At 45.5% G+C, this 20400-nt stretch overlaps 1 protein-coding gene across 4 annotated transcripts in view; it reads left to right on the forward strand.

Moving 5' to 3' along the window:
- LOC127582697 (zinc finger and BTB domain-containing protein 7A-like) overlaps window positions 1–20400 on the forward strand; it is a 131287-nt gene that overhangs the window by 101334 nt on the left and 9553 nt on the right. For all 4 annotated transcript variants that reach the window (XM_052038259.1, XM_052038260.1, XM_052038261.1 and 1 more), the window contains one exon: window positions 9532–10683. In XM_052038259.1, the coding sequence (XP_051894219.1) occupies window positions 9532–10683 (1152 nt within the window). The remainder of the gene's footprint in view (window positions 1–9531; window positions 10684–20400) is intronic.

Below are 20400 nucleotides of genomic sequence, written 5' to 3' on the forward strand. Positions count from 1 at the left end.
AGCCTCTCGCCCTCCATAAGTCCAAATTATACAAAATTCAGCTATGTTTAGCCTGCCCTGAGCTAAGCTTCACTTGCTCACACTTCCATTCTTGTTTGCTTATGATAGTCCCTTTCCACAGTATTCTAATTTAAACATCATATCCTTGTCTCCTGTCCGTCCACAAGCCTTGTCTTGTCATTGTAGTCTCCTTGAGACTTTTGGCCCCCAATTTCCTGTAGGCATATGCTGTGGCCTTTATGTTCTGTACCTTCCCATCACCCGCCACCGGTGACAGAGCCTTGAGTTGGCTCAGGCCTTCTCTCTGGAACGTTCCTCCCTAAAATCCCTTCATGTCTCCAGTTCTCCCTTTTAGGAAAACATGCTGTAATTCCCTTCTTTGCAGCCAAACCTCCAGGGCACAGTAGGTGTAGCGGTTAGCGTAACGCTTTACAGCGCCAGCGACCCGGGTTCAATTCCGGCTGCCGTTTGTAAGGAGTTTGTATGTTCTCCCCGTGTCTGCATGGGTTTCCTCTGGGTGCTCCGGTTTCCTCCCACATTCCAAAGACGTATGGGTTAGGAAGTCGCGGGCATGCTACGTTGGCGCCGGAAGCGTGGCGACACTTGTGGGCTGCCCCCAGAACACTCTACACAAAAGATACATTTCACTGTGTGTTTTGATGTATATGTGACTAATAAAGATATCTTACCTCCCCTTCATGGCTCAGGCATTTGTAAAAAGGAGAAGTGAGGCTTGCATTCTTACGAAGCCTTTCATGATGTCAAGATTTCCCAAAGTGACCTACAGGAAATGGAGTGCTTTACTTTGGAAATATTGGAAACGTGTCAGTCAGTTTACACACAGGAAGTTCTCACAAACTATGTGAAAATAACCAGATCTTCTGCCTCGGTTAATGTTGATGAGAAATATTGAGCAGGATACTGGGGAGAACACTACTGCTCTTTTCCAAAGCAGTGCCATGGGGCCTTTGGAGCATCCAACAGGCTGTTTAATCCCTCCTCTGAATGGTGACACCTCTGTCACGGTGACAGTACCTTGGTTCGGCACTGCCGCGCCAGTTTAGATGACCTGCTCAGATCTCCGCAGTGGGATGTAAACCAATTGCTGCCTTTTCATAATCAAACACAGCAACAACTCACCCAGAGCTGACACATTAACCGTCTTCATAATGTTGGGGCTGCTATGTCAAGCCATTCATTACGTAACTCGGAATCTGTGCATCCTCTCAAATTTGTGCTTTATAGAAGAATTAAAGACAAATGTAAAAGGCAATAATGTAATAACTGGAATTTATACGTCCTGTTTCAAAACAAAAAGTTGTCCTTATTAAAGCAGAAGGGAGGAGACGGGAAGGTATTAGGCAAGAGTTAATTCACAAAGATTTTCCAGATAATTCATTTCTGGAAGGTAGAAAGCTAAATAATTTTTAGAGAATTCTGGAATATTTGAGCAGAAAAGTGAGGTTAGGGGTGGGGTAGAGAATCTCGATGTGATTTATGCTTTAATATTGTGTCAAAGGTAACAGTGAAATAATAGACTAGAGGTTCCCAAACTTTTTTGTTGAGCCCCGCCCCCCCTTCTAAGTTTACCATCTCCACCCTCCCCGAGTTTGCAAACCTAGGTAACGTGAAGGAAGTACAACCTCTTTATCCCAGCATCTATCAAGAAGGCAAACCCAACCAATTGCCATTTTCATGTCATATATCTGGAGTGTAGCCCACTGAAAGCAGACGGCTCATAGGACAGCTCTCTTCTTCCTGTCAAAAGCCTCCTTGGCCTCAGCACTGTATCCTTATTCTGTCCTGCATCATGTGATTGATCATGTGATTCCCTGCATTCTGAGCTGTATGCTCAGAATTTTCCTTCTAAACCCCACCAGCTCTTCATTTCAAAACAACTAAGTAGCTGTGAAGCCCTTGGAGTATCTAGATAAGTTATCTTTATTAGTCACATGTACACCGAAGCACACAGTGAAATGCATCTTTTGCGTAGAGTGTTCTGGGGGGCAGCCCGCAAGTGTCCGCCACGCTTCCGGTGCCAACATAGCGTGCCCGCAACTTCCTAACCCGTACGTCTTTGAATGTGGGAGGAAACCGGAGCACCCAGAGGAACACACAGCAGACATGGGGAGAACGTACAAACTCCTTACAGACAGCTGCTAGGAATTGAACCCGGGTCGCTGGCGCTGTAATAGCATTACACTAACTGCTTCACTACCGTGGCTGCCTAACCTTTCATATCTGAAAGGGACATGAGATACAGCACGTAAATAGAAATCTGTCTGTCTTTTCCATCGTTACATTTTAGGGTGTTGCTTAAACCCTACCTCTTTGACCAAGCTTTTGATCACCTCTCCAAACTTCTCTCTGATCCAGCAGCAGGTGTGCTTTGAATTTCTCCTGTGTTGTGCCTTGAGGGGTTTTAGTATTTTTGAACAACAAACAACCTGCTGGAGGAACTCGGCGGGTTGTCCGGGGAAAGGAATTGCCGACATTTCGGGTCGAAGTCCTGCATCAGGACCGGGAGTGGAGAGGGGGAGACGACCGGTGTAGAGAGGAGAAGGGGGAGGGGTGAGACGGGGGGCCCGAGGGGATTGGTGGACTGAGGAGGGGGTGAAGGATAACGGGCAGGCTGAGTTAGATAGGGGGAGGGGGAGGGGTGGAGTTGGGAGGAAGAGGCCGGTGAGTGACGGATGGAGCGAGGTGGGGGGAGGGGAGGGGAGGGGAGGGGGAAGGTCAGAGTTGGCTGCTGGGGGGGGGGGGGGAAAGATAAACAAGAACACAAAGGCTACTAATGCTGGAATCTGATAAATAACCAAGGTGATATTGGGAATGTTTGAGCTGCGATATAAATGGAGTTCCTTGTGGAAATAGCCTGCCTCATGAACATCTCAGTTTAGGCATTAGAACTGAAGCTTATTTTTAAATACTGAGGCACAGCTCAGGTTGCATGGAAGCTGCAATGGTGCAGCACCGTCACTGATGTAAGAGCCACCCTTGAGGCTGGTTGAAGCAAGTTTCAGAATGGCCTTAGCAACAGCAAAACCCTGTTCAAATGGCTTCAACATGGGAACTACTTTAGATGATGAACCAGTGACTGATCTCGAGTGACACTGGAAGGAGTGACCAAAGTCAGAGAGTCACCTTGCCAGAAAGCCCTCTGGCTGTGTGCGGAGTGTAGCAAATCCTCCGCTGTGGTCTGGGGGTTGTGAAACTGCTGTCAAGTGACTAAATGATGTGATAATTGACATCATGCAGATGGTACAGTGCAGGAACAGAGAGCTGTCGGCCCACTGAGTATGTTCCGTGTTCAAAGTTGCTGTTTCAGTGCGTCAGTGCCCATGAGAACACAGAGCACGTCTTCTAATGTCAGTGATCATCATATCGCACTGATAACGTGCCTATATATCCCTGCCTTTGGAGAAATTTCAGGGTGTTGGCTGAAGGAGGTCGGTGAAACGTCAAGATAAGGGAGAGCTGCTTAAGGATGCGATACGATTCACGGAGTGGAGATTGTCTGGGAGAGTGTCAGCAGCAGAGACGTGCGTTCTAATTCACACCACAGATGCTGCCTGACCTGCTGAGTGTTTCCAGCACTTTTTATTATTATTCCTAGTTTGTATGTTCATTTAAATCACCCTAGCCCAGATGAGTGCAGCTTCAACAACACTCGATACCATACAGGACACAGCAGACCGCTCGATAGGCACCCAATCCACATCCACTCACTCACTCCACCACCGACGCACAGTAGCAGCAGTTTGAACCATCTACAGGATGCACTGCAGCAACTCACCAAGACTCCTTAGACAGCACCTTCCAAACCCACCACCCCTACCAGCGAGAAGGACAAGGGCAGCAAAGCACGGAGAACATCACCCCCTGGAGGTTGCCCTTCAAGTCACGCACCACCCTGACTTGGAAATATATCACCGTTCCTTTACCGTCGCTGGGTCACAATCCTGGAACTCTTCCCCCCGACAGCACTGTGGGTACACCCCCACCTCAAGGACCGCTGCGGTTCAAGAAGGCAGCTCACCACCACCTGCTCAAGGGCAACTAGGAATGAAAGTTAATGGCTTTTAAAGGATTGGTTTATTTGGCAGCAAAGATAAGACAGGCAGGCTCATCGTTGTACAGGCAGTGCAACCTCGTGCACCACCTTCCTTCCCCACTCTACAGCGAAGAGGTGAACTTTGGCCAGTTTCAGAAAGAAACTGAGGGAATATTTGCCCAGTAGTTCAGGAAATTCCCAAGATGCATCTTTAAACATCCTTAACAATCTCTTGCAGTATTTCCAAACATCCTAAAACTGGAGGGCATAGGTTTAAGGTGAGAGGGGAAAGATTTAAAGGGGACCTGAGGGGCAGGTCTTTCACGCAGAGGGTGGTGGGTGTGTGGAACGAACTGCCAGGGGCAGTGGTAGCGGTGGGTACAATTGCAACATTTAAAAGGTTTAGAGGGATAGGGGCCAAATGCAGGCAAATGGGCCCAGCTCAGCAAGACATCTTGGCCAGCACGGATGAGTTGGGCTGAAGGGCCTGTTTCTCTGCTGTATAACTCGATGACTCTATGAATATCATTAGAAGTATAGAATAGTTCAAGAACGTGAATAATTAGCACAATATTAATGAGAAAATCAGCATTTTTTAAAATTTATAGATTAGTACTTGCTCTTCCTGGTCCACAAACCTAACCTCCTTTTGTCACTATTTATGTCACCGAGCCTTAGAGAGATACAGAACAGAAACAGGCCAGGCCTTCGGCCCACCGAGTTCCTGCCAGCCAGTAACCACCCATTCATGCTAATCCTACCTTAAAGCCATTTTCATTCCCCCCACATCCTCATAAACTCACCAGATTCCACGACTCACGACACACGAGGGCCGATTAACGTAGCCGACCCACACGTCTCTGGGACGTGGGAGGAAACTGGAGCGCCCAGGGGAAACCCACCCGGTCACAGGGAGGAGCGTGCAAACTGTACACAGGCAGCACCGGAAGTCAGGATTGAACACCAGTCTCTGGCACTGTGGGGCAGCAGCCAGTGGGTTTGAAGCTGGCAAAAGAAGTGGAAAAAGATTATTTTGGAAAAAAGTAGATGGGATCCTTTGCCTTTATAATCGAAGGCACGAAGTACAAGGACAAGGAAGTGATGCTGAATCTTTAGAAAACAATCGTTAGGCCTCTGCTGAGTATAATGTTTCAGCTGAAAATTTAGAAAAGGCTTTAAGGCTTTAGATAGGATGCAGGGGTGATTTACGAGATTTGGATCGGTATGGACTCATTAAAGAATGTGATGTTCTCTGCTTTAGAGCAAAAACGGTCTAGAGGAGATTTGACAAACCAAGGTTGGTTTTATTAGAGTAAGTAAGAAGAAACCTTTTCTTGTGGCAGATGGGTTTCTAATCAAAGGATACAAATGGACATAAAAATATCCATCCTGATGCCCGACCTGAGACATCGACCATCCCTCTGCCTCAACAGATGCTGCCCGACCCGCTGAGTTCCTCCAGCAGTCTGTTTGTTGCTCAAGATCCCAGAATCTGCCGTCTCTTGTGTCTCCATTGAATGGACACCTTTTACTTCAAATTTCCATCATGCTTTTTCCTCGTTGTGGCCTATCAACAACTCCTCCCTTCCTTGACTTGTCCATCTTCATTCTGAGGGATAGGCTAGAGACCAGCTTTCGCCACAAGGCTACGGAACCCAACATTCCCTCGACAAAGTGATGTCGGTGACTCAGGAATCATAAGAGATGGGAGACGCTGGAATCTGGAGCCAAAAAAGCAAGATGCTGGAGGAACTCAGCAGATCAAGCAGCATCTGTGGAGGGAAATGGACAGTCGACGTTTCAGGTCGAGACCCTTCATCTGGACTGAAAGAGTAGAGAGGAGGCAGCCGGTATAAAGAGTTGAGGGGGAGGGGTAGAGCAAGAGCTGGCATGTGATTAGTGGATCCTGGTGACTGGCAGATGAAGTCAGGTGGGGGCAGGAGGGGTGGAGGTGACAACAGAAGCTGGGAGGTGACAGGTGGAGGCAACAAAGGGCTGAAGATGATGGAATCTGATAGGAGAGGAAGGTGGGGCATGGAGACAAGTGAGGGAGGTGGGGAGGGGGGGATCCAGTGGGAGGGGTGTGTGGGTGATGGGCAGATAGAGTGGGTGGGGAGGGGAAACAAACAAGGTGCTGGGGGCTGGGGAGGGGAGGGTTTGGAAAGAAGGGGGTGTGTGAGACGACCTGGGTAGATCAGAAGGAGAGGGACAGGGGAAGCAGGAGGCCTGAAACTGGAGGATTCAGTGCTCATGCCACTGGGTTGTAGACTACCCAGGTGGAGTATGAAGTGCTGTTCCTCTAATTTGCAACTGGCCTCACCCGGGCAGTGGTTCATTAATGTTGGCGATGCCCTGCTCACTGTAGGAACCCCAGTCCATTATATCAACTTCTCCACCTCGTCACGTCTGTTGTGATGATGCCACCTTCCACAGGGGTCTTCTTTCCTGCGCTCTGTGTTCCCCTCCAACATAGAAAACAGACCCTCGGTCATTTCCCATACCTCTGTCCTTCCCCGTCTCCTCTCGCCCAGAACTAGCAGGTTTCCCTCGTCTTCACCTTCCATTCACAAGGCTCCACATGCAATGGATCATCTTCCGTAATTTCTGACAACTCCCAACATTGGTCTGGATGTATCCCTTCCCCTTTCATCATGCAGAAGGGACTTTATCCTCCAGGAGACACTGGTTCACTCTTCTATATCCACCAGTAGCTACTCCCCATCCCTGACTCCTCCTTGTGCAACTGCAAGAGATGTTACGTCTGCCCTTTCGCCTCCAGCCAGGGGAAACACCCCAGGCGAAGCAGTGCTTATCTGTGCTTCTTGCAACTTACCAAGCCCCATTCACTTCTCACGACGCAATCTTGTCTACGTTGGGGAAACTACACAGACTGGGTGGGCGCTTTGTGGAACACCTCCATTCAGTTGCAAGTGTGAATCCTGAACTTCCACTTGTCTATCCCTTCAATTCTTCATCCTACTCCCAATCTGATCTCTCCGTCTTCGGCCTTCCATTCCAGTGAAGCTTGAGGAGCAGCACTTTGTCTTCTGACCGGGCAGATCACAGCCTTCCAGACTCAACAATGAGTTCATCAATTTCAGATAATCTACCATTCCTGCTTTTGCCTTTCATATTTCCACCATCCAGGGCTTTTTTCCTTCTGATAATTTCACATAATTATTCTGCTTCAACAGTTTACATCTCATCTGGGTTGACCTTCAATTCACTGCATTTCTTTACCACCCTCTTTCATTCTGCACAGTCATCCTTTATGTCATTTAATCGCTCCCATCTTCCACTCTATCACAGACCACCTTTTGTGTACTCTCTTCCCCTGCCTCTGCTTCTTAAAACTTGTTTTAGCTTTATCTTTTCCTAGTTCTGATTAAAAGGTCACTGACCTTTAAACACAGCACTGGTTCCCTCACCACAGACTGCTGCATGATCACTGCTGAACATTTCCAGCATTTTCTGTTTCATTTCAGATTTCTGGCAGGTTTTTAGCTTTTGGGCAATTTAATGTGCTTGGCAAAGTTCCAGACATGAGGAAACTTTTTTTAATACTGTGAGTTGTTGTGAATCCACTGCCTGAAATGATGATGGAATTGTATTCAATAGCATCATTGGAAGAGAATTGAATGAATATTGGCAAGGGAAATACAATGGGGGATAGAATGGAGGATTTGGATGAATAGGATGTCTCTGTCAAAGAGCAGACTTGAGCACATTGGACTGAATAGGCCTCTCCTTTGCTGTATCATTCTACGATTGTACCTCAGTAAACGAGCTGTACCCATCAACTACCATTATGCAGTTGCATGTTCTGACCATCAGGTGACTCTGTGGAGCAACTTTCTGAAGACCCTCTCAACTCCTTCATTCTCTTGAATAAATGGAGAACTCATTGAGGTTGTTAAAATGCTGTACAGTTTATGTTAAATAGCAACAAAGGGCATTCTTGCAATTGTTGATCCATTTTAGGGTCACAAAGTAAAACATCTAGCAGAATTTTACTGTGCACAGTTCTGGTCACCACATTGCAAGTGGGAAGTGGTTGCACTGGGGAAGGAACAGAGCAGGTTTGCAAGGATGTGGCCAGGATTGGAAGATTTGGCTGAGGAAAGACTGGCTCGGGTAGGGTTGTCTTCTTTGGAGTGGAGGAAGCTGAGAGGAAATCTAACTGAGATTTATCAAGTTATGAGGGCTTAGTTATTGTAACTGCGAGCAGCCTAGTTCCAGTAGGAGAAAGGTCAAAAAACTGGGGGCACAGAGCTAATGGAATTAAGGATTAGAGGAAAGATTGTTTTCATTCTGAGAGTGGTACTCGGGTGCTTCCTTGAAGGATCATACAGGGCTACAGACCAATTGGTGGCAGGTGGGACCAGGTTGGTTACACAGCTCTTTCGTGAACAGCAGAGACACGATGGGTTGAACAGCCTCCTGCTGTGTCATAGACTTCCTGGTTATGAATTCTAGTTGGTTAATGAGCTGCAGAGAAATCAGTTGACTCCAACTCTTGGTTCTTCCGCAGTGGAAGGATGATTATTTTCTAACACAGAACTCATTACCATCACAACCTAACTCGGTTAGCGCAGTTTGTTATTAATTGATTGACAAGGGTGAGGGGTGGGGTGGGGTGCGCTGCATAGTTGAGAACAAATGATCCATGAACGTCAGCAGCAGGACACCAGAGCGCTTCAGATTGGTCAAAGTCCCAAATTCCTCTAATGTCTTGCTTCCTTAAGGTATGTATGTTAATTTTGTAGGATGATATCCTGGTGCTGGTATCTGCTAGCCATTCGCCAGTATTGAATTTTGTGACAGATATGATTACATCAAGGTCATTTGAAGTTCACAGGTTTGGAAGGAATTGAAGGGGCATTCTCTGTGAATCACAGCTCTCCAGACACACCTCAGTACTGTGATATCTATCCCAACCTTCTGCTTTATCTAGGGTTATTTCCATGAACTTGGGCTCTTTGCATCAGATGCAATGCTGTAACATACCAAAGGTCTGCCATCTAGGGTTCAGCCAAGGCTCAGTTAGTAGCGATCCAGCATCTGATTTGGAAGGTTTAGTTCTTAATTTACAAGTAATTCTGAGGGTTTGCCATCTTTGATGTGGAAATATTAAACTGAGGCCTTATCTGCTTTCCCAGGTGATGTGTAAGATCCCAAAAGTGAGAAGAGTAGGGAAGTTCTTCCCGGTGACCCGGCCAGAATTATTTGAGAAATTGAAACATTGTCTGATTATTATCACTTTGCTGTTTGTGGGAGCTGCTCCTGGGCTTGTTTGATGCCTTCACAACAAGGAGTTGACTCCACAATTAATTCATCGTCTGTTAAGCACTTTATATTAAAAGCACTGCAATAAGTGTATGTCTCTTCAATTTATTAATCATTTTATTAATGTTTTTAACATTGCAAATGACCACAATTATGCTGCTAAATCTATTTCTAATTTGTTTCCCTTCCAGACTTTTGTCCATGAAGATGGCCAATGGAGTAGATGGCCCTATAGGTATTCCATTCCCAGATCACAGCAGTGAGATCCTCAGTAGTCTTAACGAGCAGAGGAACTATGGTTATCTCTGTGATGTTATCATCATAGTGGACGGTCAGGAATTTCGGACCCATCGATCTGTCCTGGCAGCCTGCAGTCAGTACTTCAAGAAGCTCTTCACACTGGGGGCCATTGTGGACCAACAGAATGTTTACGAAATAGACTTTGTCTCGGCAGAAGCGCTTTCCGCACTCTTGGAGTTTGCGTACACGGCAACCCTGACTATAAGCACTTCGAATGTAAATGAGATTTTAAATGCGGCCAGACTACTGGAGATCCAATGTGTGAGCAATGTCTGCCATGATCTCCTTGTATCGAATGCCCTGACCAATAAGGAGATGGCAGATTACGTAGATCAAATTGATCAGAAAAACCTCCTTAGAGCAAAAGAATATCTAGAGTACTTCCAAAGCAGTCCGGCAAATGGACATGTCGACAGCCAGTGGACAGGTCCTGAACTGAAAGACTCTCCAAGAGTGCACTTTAAAAACGGAGTTAGTGAAGAGCTGGCACAGAAGGCAGAGGGGGCTTATGTAGAGATGGCGGAAAGTGAGCAGCCAACAGAACCAGTGGAGAAGCCCGTGGTGTGGCTCAAGAGAGAGGATGTAACCGGCCCATCCTTCTCCCCCTCACAGAACGGAGACTATGGTGACTTCCACCTTCCTGAGGAAGAAGGGCTTCTGGAACACCAACCTATGCATCCAAACTTCACCCCAGTCGAAGAGGTAAAACCGGAGCTAACCAAGGAAGACGACGAGACCCTTTCCTCCAGAGCTTTCCTCGAGCAGATCATAAACTCGGTTGATGAGACTTACGACACCAAGAACTTGGCAAAAGAAGAGAATGATCTTGAATCATACTTGAATTTTTTCAACCCTTCCCTCGAGGTTGAAGGCTACTCCTCCTGGGCTAAAAAAGGCGAGAAGAAAGTGAGAGCAAAGGCATTCCAGAAGTGTCCAATCTGCGAGAAGGTGATTCAGGGAGCTGGAAAACTGCCACGTCACATCCGGACTCACACGGGAGAAAAACCATACGAGTGTAACATCTGCAGTGTCCGTTTCACAAGGTAGATCAATGTGTTGTTTTAAATATTGGGTTTTTAAACTTGGTTTTGTTTCTTTTTTTTCTTCGTTTTCTCTTGTGGCTTTTGATAATTCAAAGCAGGAACCTTATCAGATTTAACCCCTCATTAAACCAAACATCAAGACCATTTCCAGGAGTTTAACTGGCTGAGTTTGTACAACACAGAATGGGAAGCAAGTCATTGGATCAGCTCAGTAAGAGCATAAGAAACAGAAGCCCCTAATGCCTGCTGTACCATTCAGTAAGATCTTTTACCTCAGTGCCACTATCCAGTACTAAACCCATATCCTTTGATTCCCTGAAGAGCTAAAAGCATCTTGATCCTAGTTTTGTATACAGTATGCTCAGTGACCGACTCCACAGCCCTCCTGGTTAGTGAATTTCAAAGATTCACCACCCTATGGGTGAAGAAATTTCTCCTCACCTACGTCATGGACATCCGACCCCTTATCCAAGCCCCATAGGAAATTTGAATGTTTCAATGAGATCACCTCTCATTCTTCTAAACTCAGGAGAGCATAGGTCCAGTTTGCATAATGTCTCTTCATATGACATACCTGTTATCCCATCAATCAGTCGATCAATCTGGTGAACCTTCACTGCGTTCCCTCTATTGCAAGTATAACCCCCCTTGATGACCTCACAGTTTTACACACTATATTCCATCTGCCATGCCCTTGCCCATTCACTTGACCTGTCTATATCCCCCCCCCCCCCAAAGCTTCTCGTGAACAACACTGCCATCCTGTTTCATATTATCAGCAAACTTGGATATATTACACTTGACGTCATCCAAGTCAGATTGTGAACAGCTGGGGCCCTGGCAATGATCCTTGTGGCACCCAACTACTCACAGCCACCCAACTCGAAATCAACCCATTTGTATTTTATTTTCTATTTTCTGTCCATTAACCAATCCTCAGTCCCTACCACCACAATACCCATGTGCTCTAATTTTGTGTAATAATCTCCACGTGACACCATCTTGCAGGCCTTCCACAAGCCCAAATACACCGTATCAACTGTTTGCCTTTATGTATTCTGTTAGTTACAACTTCACAAAACTCTGCTGGATTCATCAAACATGATATCCCGCTAATTAACTTTGCACTGCCCCATTGTTCCCCACGTGTCCTGTTACCACCTCTTTAATAATGGATTCCAGCATTTTCCCTACTACTGGTGTTGGACTAACTGGTCCATAGTTCCCAGTTTCTTCTCTCCTTTCTAAATAATAGCGTTACATTTATTACCTTCTAATCTGTGGGAACCATTCTGGGAATTTTAGAAGAATGCATCTACTATCTCCATGGTTACTACTGCCTTCAAGTCCTTAGGATGCAGGACATGAGGTCCTGGGGATTTATTGCCTTTCAGTCCCATTTACTTCTCCATTACTTTTATTTTAAACTGATGCTAATTTCTGTCAGTTCGTCATTCACTCTAGATCTGCCGTCCTCCAATATTTCTCGAAAATCTTCTGTGTTTTCACAATTTCTCTGCCATTTCCTTATTCCCGAATATAATTTCTCCTGCCTCAGTAGTAAGGGGCCCTCATTACATTTAGTTAATCTTTTCCCTTTTATAAAAGCTCTTTCAATCTGTTTATATGAATCTTACCAGACCACTATCATTTTCTCCTTCACCCCTTACCTTCATCCTCCTTGGCTGAATTCTAAATTGGCAATATTATAAGCCTCTTCCTTTGATGTGATACTATACTTTAACTTGCTTTTCCTATTGGATATTTTTTTACCTTCAAGGGATAAACATTACTGTGTACTAACGTTATAAATGCTAGACATTACTTGTTTACTGTCATACCTTTCAATACGTTTTCCCAGTCTATCAGAGCCCACTTGTGCCTCCTACCTTTACAGCTTGCTTTATTCAGATTTAAGAAGCTGTTTCAGACTGAACTATACCACTGCTGTTGGTGAAAGGACCACCACTAATTTTTATTGCAAACTAGCCCAGGACCTGGAAGTGTTAAAGAGTTTGGGTCCAGCTGCAGAGATTTATTGTATTTGAACTTGTACAACCAGTGGGCACAATATTTTATCTGAAATAGCACACAGTATCTTTTGGCAAGGCTCCAGTAACATTTTGATTGCACATTGTGATTAGGTAGCTAATGCCAGCATCAATTTAAATATCATTACAGCATTCCTCAATGCAGCCAAAATTAACAATTTAAACTTCCGGAATTAATTTCAATCACAATACTTGTTACCATTGGTGTGAATTCTTGATGAATCACTTCACAAACAAGTAGAAGTTGTTATTGGTAAGGCAATATATAAAGCACACTGCAGTAAGGAGACAACTTTGGAAACGCCACTGTTATAAACGTGTTCTTCTGTTACAATGATGGATCACGTCCCCTGGCAGAGCTGCAACAGAACACCAACAAAATCTTTATTAGTGATTTGTACATATTTTTAAACAAATGTACTCAGGGCTGGATGGACGGTGGAATTGATGCAGAATTTTGGGACGGGTACCCACAGTGATCAGCTTTCTTGGGTCACTCTCAGACTCCTCGGTCTTACAGTGAATTTTGTTTTAAAAATGTGCACAATGCAGCTGAGGGCAGAATTTGGGAACAAAACTCTCACTCTGCTGCAGAGACTATCCCTTTGAGCTTTCTAACCATTTCAGGGTACAACTTACCCACTGGATTTCACAGCAACTGCTTTAACATAAACAGGACCTCTTGAATTTTAAATTGATCTCACAGACTGGGAATGGAATATTTTCAGATTGTTGGCAATCAGGTAACCAGATTGTGTCAGAGACCCACTGAAACAGTGCAGCTCTCAATTCCCTTGTATCTGTCAGGAAAGCTGTCTCTGTGTCCCCTTTGTATGGAGGAGGCTGGGAAGTGAAATCCATACTTCCTTACGATATAGGAGGCCATTTCAGCCCATCTTGTCTATGCTGGGTCACAGAGCAGTCCCATCTCCCCCATTAATTTTCTTTGTAACCTCTTCTTCCCACATTCCCATCAACTCCTCCCAGATTCCACCAGTAACCCAAAGACTAGGAGTAAATAACCTACCTCTTTGGGATGAGAGAGGAAACTGGACACCTACATCAGTGGGAGCACCTTACTTCACAAGAAGCTGCTATCAGAGTTCCTCACAACATTCATCAGTACACCTACTCAATCAGCAGTATCTGATATAATCACTTCAAAAGTATTAATCACCCCTTTGAAAGAACTAATTGCACTTTGTGTCTTCTGGACAGCCAATCCCGAGCTGCCTTCTTATTATTCAGATTAAAATCTTTCTGCCCAGCCAAGGTGGAGTTGAATTGAATTAAAGCCACACTTGATGGCTGGCATTTTCCATGATTTTACTAGCCTGAAGAGACCCAATTCAATGGGATCCCTTCAGGCCAGTGAGATTAGCTGGATCCCATTGTGCCTGATGACACTGGCGGGACTGGTTAATAGTTATTTGCCGGCAACCTTGGTGGATCGTCGGACTTGGACCTCAGGACCCATCCTCACCACTGTAGATTCTGGCACATAAATCCTTTGGAATAATCCCATGTCCGAGAGCTTTCACAAGATCTTGCTGCTGATACAATCAGGGTTTTCTTGGGAGCATTAGAATACAATCATCTTCATTCTCTGACCTTTCCGTAACTGGCAAGAAGTTGAGCTGAACTGCATTGTGGATTTTCTAGTGTACGTTTCCTGACATTTATGTGGCAGTGAATGTTGCTTGTCACGTAAACCCAGGCCTGAGGAAAGAGAAACAAAGGACTGCAGATGCTGGAATCTAGATGAAAAACACGATGATGCAGGCAGCATCCGTGGAGAAAAGCAGGCGGTCAACGTTTCCGGTCAGGACCCTTCTTCAGGACTGAAGATAGGAAAAGGGGAAGCCCAATATATAGGAGGGGAAAGCAGAGCAGTGATAGGTGGACAAAAGAGGGGAGGCGGGGTGGGCACAAGGTGGTGATAGGTAGATGCAGGTAAGAGATAGTGATAGGCAGGTGTGGGGGGGGAGGGGAGAGCAGATCCACCGGGGGATGGGTCAAAGGTAAGGAGAGAGAGAAAAAAAAGAGGCTAGGAAAGGGAAGCAGAGAAGAAGCGTGGTGGGGGGGGGGGGGTTTGTGGGTGTGGGGAAGCGGGCTGGGGATTACTTAAAGTGGGAGAATTCAATGTTCATGCCGTTAGGCTGCAAGGTTCCAAGACGGCAAATGAGGTGCTGTTCCTCCAGTTTGCGCTTGGAATTCTCCTGGCAGTGGAGGAGGCCGAGGACTGACATATCTGTGACAGTGTGGGAGGGGGAGCTGAAGTGACTGGCAATGGGGAGATGCAGATCACGGTTACAGACAGAGCGCAGGCGTTCTGCAAAACGGTCACCTCGTCTGCGTTTGGTTTCGCCAATGTAGAGGAAGCCGTCGCGGGTTTGCTATATTATCAGAGGAGTTACAAATTCCCCTCAGCACTCAGTGGCACACGTCAACATCCCTCAGTCAGGTTTCCTTCGCCAACACAGTGTCAATGCTGTCGTCCAAAAATAAGCTCATCTTTGGCTCGGACTTCCTTCATCAGTTGAACAGACATCCCGGAGGGAGATGTGGCGAGGGCCAGTGATGGTTGGCCCACTGACGGAGACCACAAGGTCCGCAAGCTGGACAGGCAGGATTTGGCAAAATAATCCCCGAGCAGGAGTGCTTAACGCAAAGGTAGGCAAGCCAGCCAGTCATCCACCCTAACAGGTCAGGGCCCAACTCTTTTATTATACTCCCATGTCGTACCATGGGATCTTCTTCTCCATTAAGGACACTATATAAATGCAAGGCTTTGTTGCTATTGTTATGAGCAAATAAATGTGCTCGATGGCAATGTCATTGAGTCCTACCACCATTCTACTGAAGGCTGACTGCCTGTTGTTGGGTGGGTTGGATTTGCCCTGCGTTCTGTGGGTAAGTTTCCACTTCCAGGTCCGTGCCTGTGCTGTGCCGCACCGTAGTAGCTCGGCTAACACCACTGCTAGTTCTGAAACACAGGTATTCAGTGCTACAGCCAGGATGTTTTGGGGCCAGAGCCTTTGCTGATACCAGTCTCCTGAGGCGGCACTCTCTGATACTGGATGGTGTGGATCAAATTATCTTAAAACTGGCAAATTATGATGATGGGGACTTCAGGAGGAAGCTAGGATAAAGCAGTAACTTGGCTGATGATCTTTACAGTGGAATCAGACTTAAAATTTGCATTCAAGTGCTCATTGTTTACTTATTCAAGGTAGTCAAATTTGAAAAAAACATTTTCTGACAGAGCCCTCTTTGACTTGTTGGGGTGATGATTATGTTCCGTGCACATCCATGTTCTCTTCTCTGCACATTTCCTGTATTTATCGACTTCTACCTTGTGCCTGCTGCTTTAATTGGACGCCATGTTGAGTCTGCATTCTGCAGTCGATTCGTTCAAGACCAAACGCTAATTGTCCATTGAGTAATTTCCTATCAGATGGAATGTCTGCAATCTGATTTCTCCTCTTTGTTTGGGAATGGATGAGGTCTTCAGGTCCCAGACTCCTTGGAATGTATGCAGCAAACTACTTCACAAACATTGTTCTTTCAAGCTTGTCAATTCCATCCTGTTCTGGGACCTTACAGTTGTTCTCTTACCAAATGTGTGACCATTTATTCTCTGGACTGTGAATGGTTTAGCAGGTGTTTGTTTGAGGTGTTACCTGGTGATTCACCAGATTGTGACCTGCTGTGTGTCCATGTTGTCTGAGAGAGAATGTGGTGTCAATGGTGCGGACCGGGCCTTCTCTTTCAGCACCCTGCATCTGATTCAAATATTGCAGGCTATTGAAAATCAAAACACTGCAGATGCTGGAAACCTGAAATAAAACCAGAACATGCTGGAAGTTTTCAGCAGGTCAGACTGCTTCTGTGGAGAGAGGAACAAAACATTTCAGGTCAAAGACACGTTGTCAGTTTTGAGGAAGGGTCTTCAATGAACATTAACTCTGTTTCTCTCTCCACAGATGCTGCCTGACCTGCTGAGTGTTTCCAGCATACTCTGTTTTTTGTGAAGCCTATTGTCTGGGCTCTGATATGGGTTATAATGTAAGATTCTGAAGTTGTTTCACACACGAGACTTTCTGGGGAATTGCTAGTTTGATACAGTCATTAGGAACAGAACAATGAGAATTTCATTACAGGTATTAGCATTCTACGTAACAGACACCTCTAAGTATTTCCTCTAAAATAAAGCTGCGATGCATGTGTCACTTTATCTGAATATCTTAGAATTCACAACCTGTGATAGCCTAATCCGTAACTGAATTGTATAGGCACGTATCCAAGACTATTTATCTTTGAATGATAATTACACAACCTTCAAATTACAAGGAGACCAGAGTCCATTGGTGACTCCACTGGTACAAACTCTGCTCTGGGTAATGGTCCAATTCAGCTCTGGTACTGAAACCACCAAAGATGGGAGACTTTTATTTGTTATACTTAGACAATAATGGTGTTCAGTTTACAATAAACGGAGCGGACAGTGGGGACAATGTCTTGTACAGTGGGGTTTTCACCAGATGAGTAGATTTGGACCAACTGGCTTAAATTGTAAATCAATCCAGATGTGTAGGCTTGAAAACATTGTACCTCCAACATGGTTTGTATCTGTTAGCGGAGGCCCTGAATGTTGGTTTGTAAAATTTCACCCATGGCTAAGGCACTCTGGAGACCCACTTCCGTACACAGGCACTCGTCTGTAGGCTGGGAGTGTTCTATCCTCTTATCTGCTCCATTTAGACACGATTCAGAGGGCATCTATCATCAGGTGACAGCTGGCCACAGTTTGATAAGTTAGGCACTCCTTAGGGTACCTCCTCCTAGCCTTGCCCCGTTGGATAAGTGTCGATACCAAATATCTCTCAGGGTGTTACACTGATGCCTCACTTAAGTGCTCAGGGTTCCCAGGAGCGTGAGTGCTAATGGAATCAGCACGGAAATGGGTCATTGTAGCATTATCTACAGGGATGTGTGTTTTGCAAAGTACAGGTGGCAAAGTATAGGTGTGAGTGTTCAAACTGGAGGACCAAGAGTGCTCTGTGGGGTGGTACTAAGTGGGGTGCCAGTGTACTGAAAGCTGTTATTACCCCAAACCCTAACTGTGAGCATCCAAACCCTGTGTTAGAGATGGACAACAACAGTGCAGCGTAATTCTTCTTGTTGCCAGGACTTCCCTGACCCTGATCTTTCCCAACTTGTTACTCCTTAGCTAACAATAGTCCAATCAGAAAACCTATTAGATACCTGTGGCAAGACCAACCGATGAGAAAATGTATTCACCTGATGGACAAACCAATAAGCTAGGAAGCGGCCATTCCTTGTGCAGCCACTTGAGTTATATTAAACACTATACATGTTACAAAACTACTTAAAACAGTTGAATCCATCAACAGTAAATACACATCTTCCTCAACATTCAAATGATTCATCTTCTTACAATGCTTCAACACCACTCATGTTTGGCTGACTCATTACCAAAGTTCTAATAACATCCAGGTGAAGGATGGAATCTGAGAGCAAGTTCACACAGAACATCTCTGAATCTGCCAACACAAAGGGTGAAGGCTCCAACCTGCAGTGACCTCGTAAGGAAGGTGTCTTGCACATATTTCTTTCCTTCAGCTCTACTTTTATTGGCTTGCTTCTTGTTCAGATTTATTGTGGTAACCTCGAGCTGCTTTGGGTAGCTTGGGGTCCAGTGCAAGGGGCAACAACGTGATATCAAAAAACTTCCTAAACAACTCCAGAGAGATTGCCAATGCCCTCAGTATTTTACAAACAGCAGCAGAAATTGAGGTGGATTCAGGGCCGTCAGTTTTGTGGCATGTTTATGAGGATATTGCCGAGACTCGAGGGACTGAGTTATGGAAAGAGGTTGAGCAAGTTGGAGTGTAGGGGAATGAGGGGTGATGTTATAGAAACGTATAAAATCATGAGGGGCATAGATAGGGTGAATGTACACAGTCTTTTTCCCAGGGCTGGGGAATCAAGAACTAGAGGACATAAGTTTAGGGTGAGAGTGGAGAGATTTAATAGGAACCTGAGGGATAAGTTTTTCACCCAGAGAGTAGTCCATATATGGAATGAGCTGATGGAGGAAGTGGTTGAGGCAGCTCCATTAACAACATTTAAAAGGTACTTGGACAGGTGCATGGATAGGAAAGGTTTAGAGGGATATGGGCCAAACACAGGCAAATGGGACTATTTTAGATGGGAACCTTAGTTGGCACGGCTGTGCTGTATGACTCTTATGCATGTTTTCATCCTAAATTTATCAGAGAATCCTGTTGCATTTTACTGCTCACCTCCGAGTGAATTTTAGCATTGTTTGAAGAGAGCTGATATTTCACAAGATAATCTTGTTGCTAAATGCCCTACTTTGTATGGAGACAGGAGACTGCAGATGCTGGAATCTAGAGCAACAAACAATCTGCTGGAGGAACTCAGCGAGTCGAGCAGCATCCGTGGGGGGGGGGGGGGGGGAGTGCTGCCTCACCCTGCTAAGTTCCTCCAGCAGATTGTTGCTGCACCCTACTTTGTATGATGGGGTGAAGGTATATGGGGGAGATTTAGCACTTCTGTACTTGTAAATGGAGTAATTTTCAAGAGCACAGATTTTATCAAAACAAGTTGAATAATAAAATGTAATGAATTGAATAGCTTTGCCTGGAGCTCTGGGTTCATTTATTATCAAACATGATGCCCAGGTTGATCTCAAGACAAACAGGAGAGAATAGAAATCCAGCAAAATGAAATTCTGATCTAAAGTACATTTCTTGTGTTGTCACATCAACAGATCAACTTTTCAGCAGAAACAGTGTAGGAAGAGGGATCTTAGGAAGGAATGTGTGACAGGTTTGGCAACATAACACAGTGTTTACTGCCACATAACTGAGAATGTCTCCATCCTGCATCGTGCCAACTCGAGGGTAGTGCGGGTGGAGACAAGGAACAAACCATTGTATTGTTGAACCACGTTTGCAGAAGTGATTGGAATACAGTGAACTGTTATCTTGTTACTGAGAATGGGCTATGTACAAATGGTTTTAGGTTTATTATCCCTAGCCAAAGGGGTCTGGTCTCTCTCCAGAGACTCCTTTGAAAGTGTAACTTCAATGTGTTCTGGTAACTTGGCTTTTCTTTTACATCTGAGGGGGGTTTCTGGGCCCTGGCAGTTCTGCCAGTGTGGGCCCTGTGTACCGTGGCTGGGTTCGTCCCACAGTGCTCTAGGAGGCTTTCTGTCATTCAAAAAATCGGAGTGTAGGCTGTCTCCATGGAATCACGGAAACAGGCCCTTCAGCCCACCGAGTCCACACCAATGATCCAGCACCCTTTTTGACACAAATCCAATCCATTTTATTCTCCCCACATTGCCCTCAACACCTCCCTTTCTTCAAATTCTACTGCTCATCTACACACCAGGGGAATCAGCCAATTAGTCTACCAGCCCACGCGTTTTTGGGAAGTAGGAGGAAACCCAACGGTCACAGGGAAAGTGTGCAAACTCCACCCAGACATTACCCAAAGTCAGGACGAACTTGGGTCGCTGGAGCTGTGATGCTGCAGTAATCCTAGAACTGTCAAACGCTTTTAAAGGGCCAGGTAAAACCTAAAAGCATGAGATTCAGAATGTTAGGGCCGA

This window comes from Pristis pectinata, chromosome 24 (assembly GCF_009764475.1).
Source record: "Pristis pectinata isolate sPriPec2 chromosome 24, sPriPec2.1.pri, whole genome shotgun sequence".
Lineage (NCBI taxonomy): Eukaryota > Metazoa > Chordata > Chondrichthyes > Rhinopristiformes > Pristidae > Pristis > Pristis pectinata.